Source organism: Rhinolophus ferrumequinum, chromosome 16, assembly GCF_004115265.2.
Source record: "Rhinolophus ferrumequinum isolate MPI-CBG mRhiFer1 chromosome 16, mRhiFer1_v1.p, whole genome shotgun sequence".
Lineage (NCBI taxonomy): Eukaryota > Metazoa > Chordata > Mammalia > Chiroptera > Rhinolophidae > Rhinolophus > Rhinolophus ferrumequinum.
Window position 1 is genome coordinate 13,875,851 of NC_046299.1, and position 15,302 is coordinate 13,891,152.

At 35.0% G+C, this 15,302-nt stretch overlaps 1 protein-coding gene across 1 annotated transcript in view; it reads left to right on the top strand.

Annotated features, from left to right (window-relative positions):
- CCDC186 (coiled-coil domain containing 186) overlaps positions 1-15,302 on the top strand; it is a 45,194-nt gene that overhangs the window by 9,580 nt on the left and 20,312 nt on the right. The window contains 4 exon segments of the mRNA XM_033130773.1: positions 45-304; positions 352-781; positions 5,516-5,642; positions 13,655-13,783. Coding sequence (XP_032986664.1) covers positions 79-304; positions 352-781; positions 5,516-5,642; positions 13,655-13,783 — 912 coding nt within the window. The 5' untranslated portion in view covers positions 45-78.

The following is a 15,302-nucleotide window of genomic DNA, read 5'->3' on the forward strand; positions in this document are numbered from 1 at the left end:
TTTCCTTATTTTTTAATTTAATTTTGATGTTTTGACTTTCTTAGATGTAAAACGAAGATCAGGAACACATTTGAAGAAATGCAGAGTGAATTGGTGCCAGTCAGCATGTCAGAGAAAGAGAATATAGCCGCCATTTCCTCTGATAAAAATATTGGGAAAACATCTGAATTAAAGGAAGACTCACACAACTCATTTTCTGGTGATGAAAACAGCAGCTTAGAAAAGTCCAAACTGTTGTCATTAAACTTTGATAAAACTTTATGTAAGCCTAATGAACAGAATAATCAAACTGAAGCACAGGAAAATTATAAAAGGTGAGGTGTGAAAAAAAAAAAATTCAGAACAATAAAAATTATATTGCAGATCATGGTGGAGGTGAGGATTCTTGTGCTGAAACAAATATATGCCCAGAAAATTCAGAACAAATAACTAATTTTCCTGGTGGCAATTTTACAAAACAAGTTTCAAAAACAAATGAAACAGAACAGACAGTAACTCAAATATTGGAGGAATTAAGGTCATCTACATTTACAGAAGCAGCTAGTCAGAAGACTTATTCAGAGAGTCCCTATGATACAGACTGCACCAAGAAACTTATTTCGGAAATAAAGACTGTTTCAGCATCAGAAGATTTGTTGGAAGAAATAGAATCTGAACTCTTATCTACGGATTTTGCAGAACACCAAGTACCAAATGGAATGAATAAGGGAGAACATGCAATAATTATGTTTGAAAAGTGTGTGCAAGATAAGTATTTGCAGCAGGAACACACCATAAAGAAGTAAGTTTTTTATTCTTTCAGGTTATTTTTTTCCACAAGGATTAAAGGTTGCCACCTTTAATTCTTTAAAGGATGATTTCATGCTGTCCACTTTTCATTCCACAGTAGAGCCATGTACGTTGTAGTTGATCAAAAAATAGTATTCACTGAATAATTGAGCAAATATCAAGTTTGTCCAGTTATTTAATATACGTCTATTTTTTTAGAATGGGTATTTTATTTTCATTATTTTAGAAATAGTATGCATCAGTGTTTTTGTATATATTATGAATTATATACTTGTCATACACATTAGCAATATATATATATAAACATAGGTGTATATATATATATATATAAAGTCAGTATTTTGAATATGATTCAAAATTTTTGTTTTACATGTCAATATGTAAGTCTAAAGAAATACTTTATTAACTAGTGTAAGTTCATTAAAGATCTCAAAATATTCCTGGAAACAGCTCAGATTTTTCAGTTTTGAAAGAATGTAGAGCATAATGTTGTCAAAACTAAAAATTCAGAAGGAAATGAGAAGTCACAAAATTAAAAAAAAAATCATTCTTAAAATCCCCATTGTAAATTCATTGGTTTAAAAAATTAAAATTCAGAGAACAGAAGAATTGGTTGATTATCATTTACTAGATAAGAACATAGTTATTTTTAGACTTCTTGGATTTCTAGAGTTAATTTCTATTTTAAAGAGTATAATTTCACTTTAGCATTTCCTAATAGTATTATATCACCCTGTATTTTTATTTTAGATAAACATATGGAAGGTGATGCATATGTTTAGGTATTCTTAAAACCTTTAAGAGAAGAAAATAAAACATGCTAGCCTTCACTAAAATACAGACTGATTCTCTTTTTAAAAAATGAAACTTTAAAAAAAAATTGGAATGGGAAGTGTGTGTAGAGAAAGGGGAGCAGGAAGTCTACATACCAGAGGAGGATGCCAGAAGAAGTTACACCATAATGCAGATATTGCCGGATATGTAATTGGCTTGTAATGATCAATTTGCTTCTGGTCTTGACTTTTCCAGATTATCTTGCTCAGTGGATCAGTGTTTCCCAAATGAGCTCATCCTTCGTTGGTTTATGCAATGAACTTGAATCTCTTGTCATCCAGAGCCCGCCTTTTTATTCTATTTTTTAATTTTTACTTTAAATTGCGATAAAATACACATAACATAAAGTTTACGAACTTCACTTTTAAGAATACAGTTCGGTAGTGATAAGTATATTATATTCACAGTATTGTGCAACTGATTTTCGTAACTTTTTCAACTTGCAAATCTGAAACCGTACCCAATAAACAACTCCCTTTTTCTACCCCCTACCCCTAGCAACCGCTATTTTACGGTTGACCCTCGACCAACATGAGTTTGAACTATGTAGGTTCACTTCTATGCAGAATGTTTTCAATAAATACTGACAGAACTGTAAATGTATTTTCGCTTCCTTATGATTTTCTTAATATTTTCTTTTATCTAGCTTTAGTGTAAGAATACAGTATATGATGTATATGACATACAAAATATCTGTTAATCAACTGCTTATATTACCAGTAAGGTTTCCGGTCAACCGTAGGCTGTTAGTAGTTAAGTTCTGGGGGAGTGAGAAGTTATACATGGGTTTTCAACTGTACCAGGTTGGTACCGCAACCCGTAAACTGTTCACGGGTCAACTGTAGTTTGTTTTTAAGACCTTTACATCTCTTGATGCTTCATATAAATAAAATCACCCAGTAACTTGCCTTTTTTGACTGGCTTATTTCACTTAGCAGATGTCCTCAAGGTTCATCCATGTTGTAGCATGTGTCAGAATTTCCTTCCTTTGTAAAGCTGAATAATATTCCATTGTATGTATATGCCATATTTTGTTCACCCATTTGTCCTTTAGTGGACATTTGAGTTGCCTGCACCTTTTGGCTATTGTGCATAAGCTGCTGTGAACATGAGTACAAGTATCTCTTGACTCCAAAGCTTTATTAACACTACCGAAAGCTGATGGCTGCTGTTCCTACTTCTATTCTTACTGGAATGCTTCTATTATGAATAAACTATATGACTTTGTACTTTAACCATCAGTGTTTCTGCCATTCTTACTTTTCAGGGTAACTTCCTCATTTTCCTGCTGTCTCTATCTGTTCTTTTAGACCTTCCCTTTGAGGTTGTCCCTGATGCCTCTTCCCACTCCCCTTAGATCTGGACTCTTAACCACTTCATGTCTCTCTTGTAAATTACAAGATGTTGTACATTTACTAATAAAAGCGGCAAACACATGCTGTTCATTATTATGTGCCTGGCACTTTACATGTATTAACTCATAGACTCCTCACAAAATCCCTGTGTAGTATGAACTATTATTCTTACTTTACGGATGAGGTACCTGAAGCACAGGTGGATTAAGCAGTTTGTTCAAGGTCACGTGCTAGTAAATGGCAAAGTTAAAATCTGAGCCTAATTAGTCTAGCTTCAGAGGATTTTTAATATGGTTATCTGAAATGAACTAGTTACAAGTTGTTAATTTTCCACTATATTCCATCTATTTTTAGATTAATCTTTTTTACGCTGTCTTGTCTGAACAGTGGCAGCATGTGGACTGGGGTACGCACAATTCTGGTCAGAAGCCCAGAGTTGGAAAATTCCCACTGCCACTTGCAAGCTGTGTTTCATTGGCCAAACCAACCTCTCTGAGTCAAAGATTTTTTATCCAGTTGAGGGGGAGATGATACCTGATGGGATTGTTTTGTGGATACTAAGGCATTATAAAAATGTCGGATACTGTCATTTGAAAGCTAAGTTAATCTTTTGTTGTACACGTAATATTTTTAATTCCAAATTAAAATGTTTTGTGACTTAGGTCAGCTGTAAAAAAACTAAGTTTTTTCCTTTTTCCTTCATTTAATTTTCTGCAAAGATACCTGCCTTTTCCGTTTCTTTGGCTTAAATGGTCATGAATGCATCTATTTCCAAGTAAATGTCTTTGTTTATACGTCCATTGCCCTGTTTTCTAATATCAATATTATTGTCCAGTGTACCCACCAGAATTGTTCATTAAGAACAGTTTTGTCTAGGATGTCCGTTTGGCATATAACAATTTGAGGGCTTGCTGCTCTTCACCTTCCCTCTCTAAATTGTTTACTTACGCACTATGGCCAGGATTCTTGTGTTTCTGCAACAAATTGAGTATACACCTTAATCACATAAATAATCTAAGTTAAACTAGTGACAAAAAAGGCTTGAATAAACTTGCATGCTAGTTTTTCTCTTTCCCAAACATTTGCAGGGCTTGCTTCCTCACTGCATTTCTGTGTCCTTAAAAAGGCCTACCTTTATTACCTTAGCTAAAATCCCAGCTCGTTCTCTCTGTCCTTCTGCCCTCCTTTAGTTTAATTAATAGGACTTAATGACCACCTGACATTTTGTTATATATCTGTTTGTTGTTTATTTTAATATTCTCCCTTAGAATATAAGTTCCATGTGGGCAGAGACGGTTTGCAGACATAGTCTTAGAATACAGAATAGTATAGGTACATGGTAGGTACCCAGTAAACATTTGTTGGGTGAATGAAAGATCTTCAAAGTAGATGGAAAGGCCTGGGCTATGAAATGACACTTGGATCCAAATCTCAGTTCAACCACTTTCTAACTTAATGACCTGGAACAAGTTCTAGGCTTCAGTTGTTTTTTTGTTATTATTCATAAAACAGATAATTTCATAGACATTAATTTCATAGACTTGAATATTAAATGAAATAATGCACTTAAAGTTAAATTTAGTAAATAGTATTTGTGCAATAATTATTAAGTAATAGCTGTGGCTATGAATCCTGAAATGTCAGCTGTTAACTTTTTTAGTATTTTATAGTTCTAAGTACTTTGCAGGTAATTTTTAAGGTTTTACTTATAGTTTTCTAAGGTACTGAAAATGAGACTTCTGCTTAAACTTTTGTTACTTTATATTGATTACTCTTCTATAACTACTAGAATAAAGTGTTCTTAAAATCTAAAGCAACATTTCCTAACCTCAGCACTGTTGACATTAGGGGCAGATCATTCTTTGCTCTGGGGGCAGGAGTGAGGGGGTGCTGGTCTTGTTTTTTGTAGGGTGTTCAGCAGCATTCCTGGCCTCTACCCACAGGAAGCCAGTATCGTGTTTCCCCGAAAATAAGACCTAGCCGGACAATCAGCTCTAATGCGTCTTTTGGAGCAAAAATTAATATAAGACCCGGTATTATATTATTTATTGTATTATATTATATATAATATAAGACCAGGTCTTATAGTAAAATAAGACCGGGTCTTACATTAATTTTTGCTCCAAAAGACGCATTAGAGCTGATTGTCCGGCTAGGTCTTATTTTCGGGGAAACACGGTAGTAACCCCCACCCCTGCTGTGGCAACCAAAAATGTCTCCAGACAAATGCCTGGAGGGGCAGGTCCCTGCTTGAGAATCAGTGGTCTGAAGTTCAAGTGCTGAAGGGCTGAAGTGCATAATTGAGATGCCCAAAGACATGAAAGAGTATGGTTTTTTTTAATCTTACTATATTTCACTTGATTTGAAATACACACATTTCTAGCAAAAAGTTAATAGTCCGACTGGCCAGAGAATGTGTTGCAGACTATACAAAATGATGATCTATTAATCGTAAGTATCTACAACCTAATCCGTAAACAGATCATATTCCACGTCTTTTACAATTGTTTTACTTACACGGCCCTTTTTATATTTAGGTTAATTAAAGAAAATAAGAAGCATCAGGAGCTCATCTTAGACATTTGTTCAGAAAAAGACAATTTAAGAGAAGAACTAAAAAAAAGAACAGAAACAGAGAAGCAGCATATGAACACAATTAAACAGGTATAAAAGACAAATAGTAATCTTTAAAGACTATATTTCAGGTTGCCAGATTGGAGAGGGGGTTGGGGAGATGGGTGAGCAAGGTGAAAGGATTAAGAAGTACAAATTGCCTGTTATAAAACCGTCATGAGGATGTAATGTATAGCATAAGGAATATAGTCAATAATATTGTACTAACTATGGATGGTGTCAGATGCATACTAGATTTATCAGGGTGATCACTTTGGAAGTTATATAAATGTCTGAAACTAATATACTGTGACCTGAAACTAATATATTGTATGTCAACTGTAATTGAAAAAAGTTTTTAATTTAACACAAAGCCTATGTTTCAATTTATAAAATAAATACATTCCTGAAAATACGTGTATAAATTGAAGTTCTGTAAGTTAAATTGTATTTCAAATGCAGAGGACTGCTTGGTATATAAAACATTCTCTTTATGAAGATTGAATCATAGCCTGATTTTTTTCTTCTGTGTAAATTTATATTTTTATATGATATATGTGACTGCATTTTATTATATATAATAGAAATCTGAGAAGAAAAGACAATTGATTTGGCAGTTAAATAAACTTTTACCAATTAAAGTCTGGCATTAGAATATTTTTACCTAATATTTATATCTGGCATTAGAATATTTTTAAGCTTATACGTAGTTTAATATGATTCCATTTGTCAGTATTTTGTGAACTACACTGTGAAGACTAGCTCTCCTACTTCAGGTTTTTATCTGGCTAGCTGGCTTCTTGAGCCTTGGCCTTCGGTTCCCCTTTCCTCCCCATCTGCTCTCTTTCCTCTCCCCTCCCCTCATCTCTCCTCTCCTCCTATACCTAGGAGTGGAATTTTTGGGTCAAATGATAATTCTGTATTTAACTTTTTGAGGCGCTAAGTGGGCTGCACCATTTTATATTCCAACCCAAAATGTATGAGGGTTCCAATTTCTCCACATCCTTTTTAACACTTGCTATTATTGGACTTCTTGATTGTAGCCATCCTAAGGGGTGTTAAGTGGTATGTCATGGTTTTTGATTTGCATATTCTTAATGACCAGTGAAGTTTAAACATCTCTTCCTATGCTTGTTGGTCATTTGTATATCTTAATAGATATTTCTGAGTAAATATCTATTAAGTAATTAAGTCCTCTGCCCTTCATCATGAGGATTTGTTCCGGTGTTTTCTTGTAAGAGTTTTATAATTTGGCTTTTATAATCAGGTCTTGATTCATTTTGAGTAAATTTTGTATGATTTGAGGGTCCAAATTCATTTTTTTATATATATATATGGTTATCCAGTTGTCCCAGAACCATTTGTTGAGAAGACTATTCTTCCTCTATTGAATGGTCTTGGCATTCTTACTGAAAGTCAGTTGATATATTAGGAGTTTATTTCCAGACTCTCAATACTGTTTCGTTGATAGATATATATATATCTCTGTCATTATGCCAGTACCATACTGTCTTGATTCCTATTGTTTTGTAGTAATGTTTGAAATTGGGAAGTGTGAGTTCTCAAATTTTGTTCTTTTACGAGATTGTTTGGTTATTCTCAGTTTCTTGTTTTTCCATGTGAATTTTACTATCAGTTTGTCATTCTATAGTGAAGTCAACTGGGTTTTTGTTAGAAATTGCATTGAACCTATAGATTCCTTTGCGGGTGAGTGTTACCATCTTTTTTTATTTTTTTCAAGGACTGGTTTCAACTCCCCCCCTTTTTTAGGATTTTAATTAAAACATAGCTAACATACAATATTAATTTCAGGTATACACCTTAGCTATTCGACATTTATATACCAAAAGAAATGATTACCCTGGTAAGTCCAGCAACCATCTGACACTGTACCACGCTATCACAATATTATAGACTCTATTCCCTATGCTGTACATTACATCCCCATGACTTACTTGTTTTATACCTGGAAATTTGAACCTTTATTCCACTTCAAAATTTTCCCTTCTTTTTTAATTTTTCAATAACAGTTGACATTCAAATTATTTTATATTAATTTCAGGTGTATAGCATACTGGTTAGACATTTATATAATTTAAGAAAAGATCCCCCTGACTAATCTAGTACCAGCTAGGCACTATACATAGTTACTACCATATTATTGACTATATTCCCTATGCTTCACTTTACATCCCCATGACTATTTTGTAACTACTAATTTGTACTTCTTAATGCCTTCACTTTTTTCACCCTGCCCCCCAACATCCCTCCCTTCTGTCACCCCAATAAATCTAGTACCCATCTGACACCATACATAGTTATTACAATATTATTACCTGTAATTCCTTCTGCTATACCCAACATCCCCATGACTACTTTGTATAACCAATTTGTACTTCTTAATCCCTTCCCCTTTTTTACCCACGCCCCCCAACCCCACCTCCCCGTCCGGCAACAATTAAATGTTCTCTGTATCTATGAATTTGTTTCTGTTTTGTTTCTTTTGTTCTGTAGATTCCACATGTAAGCAAAACTACATTGCATCTGTCTTTTTATGTCTGACATACTTAACTCAGCACAGTACCCTCTAGGTCCATCCATACCCCTGCAGATGGCAAGAACCCATTGCCTTCCATGGCCGAGCAATATTCTACTGTATATATGTACCACCTCCTCTTTATCCCTTCCTCATTGACAGACATCCAGGCTGTCTCCACTTCTTGGCCCTTGTAAACAATGCTGCAATGAACATTCATGCGCGTGTACCTTCGAAATAGTGTTTTGGGTTTCTTCAGATAAATACCTGATGTGGTATTATTGGGTCCTTCTTTGTTTCTTGTTATAGCCTTTGTTTTAAAGTCTGTTTTGTCTGGTATAAATATTGCTACCCCAGGCTTTTTAAATTTTGTTTTCATTTTCATGAAATATCTTTTTCCCATGTCTTTATTTTCAGTCTGTGTGTGTCTTTTGATCTGAAGTGAGTCACTTGTAGGCAGCATATGTAAGGGTCTTGTTTTCTTATCCATTCAGCCACCCTATCTTGATTGGAGCATTTAATCCATTTACATTGAAAGTAATTGTTGACATATATATATATGTATATATATATACACACACATATATACACACACACACACACACATATACAGTTATTGCCATTTTATTCATTTTTTTATCTTTTTTTTCATCTTAAAGAAGTCCCTCTAAGATTCCTTATAATACTGGTTTGGTGGTGATGAACTTCTTTAGTTTTTTCTTGTCTGGGAAGCTCTCTATCTATCCTTTGATTCTAAATGATAGCTTTGCTGAGTAGAGTAATCTTGGTTGTAGGTCCTTGCTTCTTATCACTTTGAATATTTCCTGCCAATACTTCTGGCCTGCAAAGTTTCTGTTGAGAAATCAACTGGTAGTCTTATGGGACCTCCTTTATAGGTAACTAACTGCTTTTCTCTTGCTGCTTTTAAGATTCTCTCTTTGGCATTTTAATTATAATGTGTCTTGGTGTGGGCCTCTTTGAGTTCATCTTGTTTGGGACTCTGTGCTACCTGGTTGCTCTTTCCTTCACCAGGTTAGGGAAGTTTTCCGTCATTATTTCTTCAAATAGGTTTTCGATTTTTCACTCTTTCTCTTTTTCTGGTACCCTCTAAATGTGAATATTGGTATACTTGATGTTGTCCCCCAAGCCTCTTAAACTATCTTCATTTTTTTTGGATTCTTTTTTCTTTTTGCTGTTCTGTTTGGGTGTTTTCTGCTACCTTCTAATTTCAGTCCTCTGTTTCATCTAATCTATGGTTGATTGCCTCTACCGTATTCTTCATTACAGTTATTGTATTCTTTATTGCTGACTGGTTTTTATGTTTTCTATGTCCATATTTATTCATTGAACATCCTTAGAACCAGTGTTTCAAACTCTGCATCTGGTAGATTGCTTGTCTCCATTTTGTTTAGTTCTTTTTCTAGAGCTTTGTTTTGTTCTCTTATTTGGGACATGTTTCTTTGTCTCCCCATTTTGGATGTCTCCCTGTGTTTGTTTCCATGTATCAGGTAGGTCTGCTATGACTTCTGGTCTTAGTATGAGTGGCCTTACATAGTATGTGTTCTGTGGGGCCCAGTCTCCCTGGTCATCAGAGTCAGGTGCTGCAGGTGTGTCCCTTGTGTGGATAGTGCGTGCGTTTCTGTTGTAGTTAAGCCTTGGTTGCTATTTGCATGTCAGTAGGAGGGATTGACCCTCAGGCTGGTTGGCTGTGAGGACTGGCCATGACTATAATGGATGGGCTTTGGTGCAGGGCCTGACCCTATAAAGCAGGATTCTCTTTAGCAGGGCTCTGGTGCCTGCCCAGTTTGCCCTTTGTGTATGTTATCGTTGGAGGTGGTTAGGTGATGGTCCAGTTCTGTCTGAAGCTGGCCACCAGGTGTGCCAGCCCTAGGACCTCCTGGGAGGGGCCCTGCTGCTGGCCAAGTTCTGCATAACCTGTGCCTTGCCCAGGGCCACCTGGCATAGGCCACAAAGCAATCCCCAGATGGCTACGCCCACACTCGGATTGGAGGTGACTCGAGAGGCCAAGCTGCGAACTGAGACTGCTGCCACTAGTGCCAGGCTTAGAGCTGCTCAGCTAGAGGTACGGGACATGCCGAAGCCAGATGCTGCGTATTTTGGGTTTTGTGAACCTTTGAGAGATTTTAGGAAAGTCCTCAGCATGAGTCAAGACAGGCTGTATAGAAAAGTCACTGGAAATGGCTTGGGTGTACCTGGAAGTTGGGTTGGGTGGGGTGTCAGGGAATCACCAGGGTGGAGTGAACAGAACGGTGTTATCCAGGTTGATGGAGACTCAGATATGGCGGCAGCTTATGTCTCCTCACCAGGAGGGGAGGGCTCAACAATGAAATAATGGTTTCTGCTTGCTCCTTCGTCCGGAAAAATGATGCCCCTCCATCCCTCACCTTGAAGCCAGACAATTTAGTTCCTCCCCATATGTCCCTGCAACTTTTGAGCTGCTGCCCCAGTGCTGGAGCTCAGAGGGAGTCAGTCCATCAATGAATAAGTCTATGTGTAGGTCCTTTAAACGGAGCACTTGAGACTGCAGCTGCCCTAGTTTCACTCAGTTACAATCTCTGCTGGTTTGCACAGCCAGTAATTATGGGGACTTCTCTCCCCAGCAATGGAACCCTGGGCTTGGGGTACCCGGTGTGGGGCTGGGAGGCCTGGTGTGAGACTGGGACCCCTTGCTCCTCCGGGGTAGGGAATCTCCACAGCTGAGATATCCCACCTGATTTTTAATGGTCACACGCTTCTGTATGTCCTTAGTTGTAGGGCTTTGATTTAGCTAGACTTCAGGTGATACTCAATGATGGTTCTGTAGTTTAGTGGTAATTTTGATGTGGTCGTGAGAGGAGGTGAGCACAGCATTTACCTACTACACCATCTTGAATGGAAAAATAATGTGAGTATTGCTGTCATAGAAATAGCAAGTTTTCCAATTTACAAACTTGGGATGTCTTTCCATTTATTTAGATCTTTCTTTCAACAGTGTTTTGGCGGTTTGAGTGTGAGTTTTGCAGTTTTTTTGTTAACTTTATTCCTAGGTAATTTATTCTTTTTGATGCTATTGTAAATGGAATTGTTTTCTTAATTTCATTTTCAGATTGTTAATTGCAAATGTATAGAAACAATTGATTTTTGTATTATATTTTGTAACCTTTCTGAACTCTTTATAAGTTTTAAATTTTTTCTGTGAATTTCTTAGGATTTTATATATACAAGATCATCATCTACAAAAAGATTTCTACCTCTTCCTTTCTAATTTGGGTGCTTTTTATTTCATTTCCTGTCTGATTGCCCTGGCTGGACTATCCAGTACAATGTTGAGTAAAAGTGGCAAGAACGGGTGTCCTCATTCCTGTTCTTAGGGACAAAGTATTCAGTCTTTCACCATTAAAGTACAATGTTAGCTGTGGGTTTTTCACACATGTTGTTTATCAAAAGTTCCTTTTTATTCCTAATTTGTTGAACGTTTTTACTTGAAAGAGTGTTGAATTTTATCAAATGCTTTTTCTGCATCTTTTGAGATGATCATGTGGTTTGTGTCTGTTGATATGGTATATTACATTAATTGATTTTCGGATGTTAAACCAGCCGAGTCTTATAAGGATAAAATTCCTTTGGTCATGGTGCATAATTCTTTTTATATATTACAGGATTGGTTTGCTAGTATTTCGTTGATAAGTTTTCCATTTATATTCATAAGAAACGCTGGTCTTACAGCTTTCTTTTCTTGTCATGTCTTTGTCTGGTTTTGGTGTATTGACCAAATAGACTGAATTGATAAGTGTTTCTTCTTTTGGGGGAGAAGCTTGTGAAAAATGTATTCTTTTAAATATTTGGTAGAATTTACCTGTGTAGTCACTTGGGCCTGAATTTTTCTTGGTGTGTATTTTTTGTTTTGTTTTGTTTTTATTACTAATTCAATATCTTTATGATAGGTCTATTCAGATTTTCTATTCTTGAGACAGTTTTGCCAAAAATTGTTCATCTAAATTAAATTGTTCATGGTATTCATTCATAACTCTTTTTATTTCTGTAAGGTCAGTGTGCCTTTCATTTAGATTCTACTGATCAATGTAGCTAAAGGTTTGTCAATTTTGTTGATCTTTTCAAAGAACCATTTTTTGTTGTTAATTTTTCTCTATTTTTATATTCTTTATTTCATTATTTCCCTCTCTAATCTTCATTAATTCTTCCTCTTATTGGCTTCAGGTTTCATTTGCTCTTCTTTTTCCAGTGACTTAAGATGGAAGTTTAGGTTATTCATTTGAGAGGCTTTCTTGTTTTTTCATATAGGTGTTTATAGCTATCAATTTCCCTCTGAGCACTACTTTAGATATGTCATATAAGTTTCAGTATGTGTCTTTATTTTCATTCATCACTTAGTATTTTCTAATTTCCCATGTAGATTTCTCTCATCGTGTTGCTTAATTTTTATATATTTGTGAATTTCTCAAATTTCTTTCTCTGTTATTGAGTTCTAATTTTATTCCATTATGGTTGGAGAAGATACTTTATATGATTTCAGTATATTAAATTTATTGAGATTTGTTTTATGATTTGCCATATGTTCTATTTTGGAGAATATTCCATGTACACTTGATGAGAATGTATGTTCTGCTCTTGCTGGGTGGAATGTTGTATGATGTGTTAGATCTATTAGTTATTTCATAGTTTTATTCAAATCTTTATATTTCCTTGTTAATCTCCTGTCTTGATCTGTCCATTACTGAAAGTGAGATATGGAAGTCTCCAACTATTGTTGAGTTGTGTATTTCCTCCTTCATTTAAGTCAGTTTTTGCTTCATGCATTTTGGTGCTATGTTTCTAGGTGCATGTATATGTACAATTGTCATATCTTTCTGCTGAATTGACCTTTTATCATTATAAAATTCCCCTCTTTATCTCCAGTAACATTTTTTATTTTAAACTATTTTGTCTGATATTAGTATAGCCACTCCTGCTTTTTTATGGTTGCTGTTTGCATGATATATTTTTTCATCCTTTTGCTTTCAGTCTATTTATATCTTTAAATCTAAAGCATCTCTTGTAGACAGCATATTGTTGGCTCTTGTTTTTTATTCTAGTCTGACAATCTCTGCCTTATGGTATGATTGTTTATTTTACTCATTTAATCATGACAGTTGGATTTATGCCTACCATTTTTTATTTTTTAACGTCTCGTCTATTCTGTTCACCTATGCCTCCTTTACTGCTTTCTTTTGCATTAAGTAAATATGTAACATTTAATTTTTTACATATTTTCACTATTTTTTCTTAGTTACTTCTTTAGTAATTACTCTAGAGCTTGCCATCTGTCTTATCAGAATCTACTTTAGATTTATACTAACTTAATTCTAATGAGGTATAGGAACATTGCTAACATTTACTTTTGATTTCTATGGTTGAAGTATGTTCATTGCATTCTTTATGTTTATTTACATTGTTTATGTTTATTTGAGGTATTGGTGGTCTGTTTGGTATAGCTATAAAAATAATCTAGAAATAATTTTCTTTACAGTTAGAATCAAGAATAGAGGAACTTAATAAAGAAGTTAAAGCTTCCAAAGATAAACTAATAGCTCAAGATGTTGCAGCTAAAAATTCAATTCAGCAGTTACACAAAGAGATGGTCCATCGGATGGAACAGGTATTTTTCAAGTCATTATCATTATTTTAACTTTCTGATAACTCTTATTTATTGAAGTAAACTAATCCTGTTAGATGATTTTAGACATCAGTGGAGTATTAGGAATACATAATTTTATTTATATAAAAATTAACCTTTTGAAAAAATGGGATAGCAATACATAGATATATGGTATCACAAAAAATAATTTAATAAATTAAGGAAATATATAGAATAAAAAATGAAAGTCCCCCTTCGTCTGTACTTTTCCTTTCCTGTCCCTAATCCCTTTACATCCCATTCCTTGTTCCATATCTAATTATTGATATTTTGGTTATGTATCTTACCACATATGCATATATAAATCACACATACTTATGTGTACATATTCAAATACTTTTTTCCTCTACTTGATTGGAATCTTACTGTACATCTTTCTTTTGTAACCTTTCCCCCCCTACTTAATATACCTAATAATTTTAGCTGGCTGTTGAATCCTATTGATCATCTTATTCATGCTTTATGTTCATGCAAGTCAAAGATAAACATCTTAAACTGGTCGAATCCAAAGATTTACTGGCTCCTCTTCCATTACCTGTGCCATAAGCCTTAAGTGGACTGACTTTCTATAGAAGCTTAAATAGTAGTTACTATATTACCTTGTTTAATACTCCAATATTCCTATGAAGGAGGTGCTGCCATTATCTGGGGTGGGACCCAGAAGTGTGAACCTTTACACCCCAGGTTGTTGCTTTGCAGCCGATCCACAGATGCCTGAGTAACTGCAATTCTGGTGCACATTCCCTGCTGGAGGCAAGAAGCTCATGTGTTTTTTTTACCTGATCTATTGTACTTGTCTTCTTTTCTAGTTTTTCTGTCTCTTAAATGACATGCCCATGCCACCACCAGGTATCTTATTAAAAACACACATTTAATAAACGGTTCTGATTTGTAAATCATTCTTTGGCTTCTCATTGCCTAGAGGATAAAAATCTCAAGTCATTAGCATGATAAGAGAAGCCCTTCTTCTCTAAATATATCATGCTATTTTATGCTTTTAGGCATTTGCACAAGATGATCACTCGACCTTGAATTCTTTTCCTTGACTAACCCCTTGCATTCTAGTGAATCTTACTTAACCTTCAATGTCTAGCCCAATTATAACACCTAGTTTTCAAGTATAACGTCTTTCACCCTTCATGCCAACTCTTCCCAGGGAATGTTAGTATTTTTGTGTTTTCAAAGAACTTTGTACATTCATCCACTAGAAATTATATTGTATTAATAATGTTTGTTCATATATATTGTTCTTACTCGGTAGTGAGCTCTTCCAGGGCAGAAACCATGACTTACTCTACTTTGTATTCCCAAAAGCTAATGCATTATCTGAGTATTAACTTACCTTGAAAAGACTTCTTTTAAAGTTGAAATTACCATTAAAAGAGTTTTTCTAAGTACGGTTATTCAGCTATTTAAAAATCTAGCTAATTCTGTTGGCCAATTCCAACACAGTTTTCTCCTTGTCCATAAGAGCATTGTC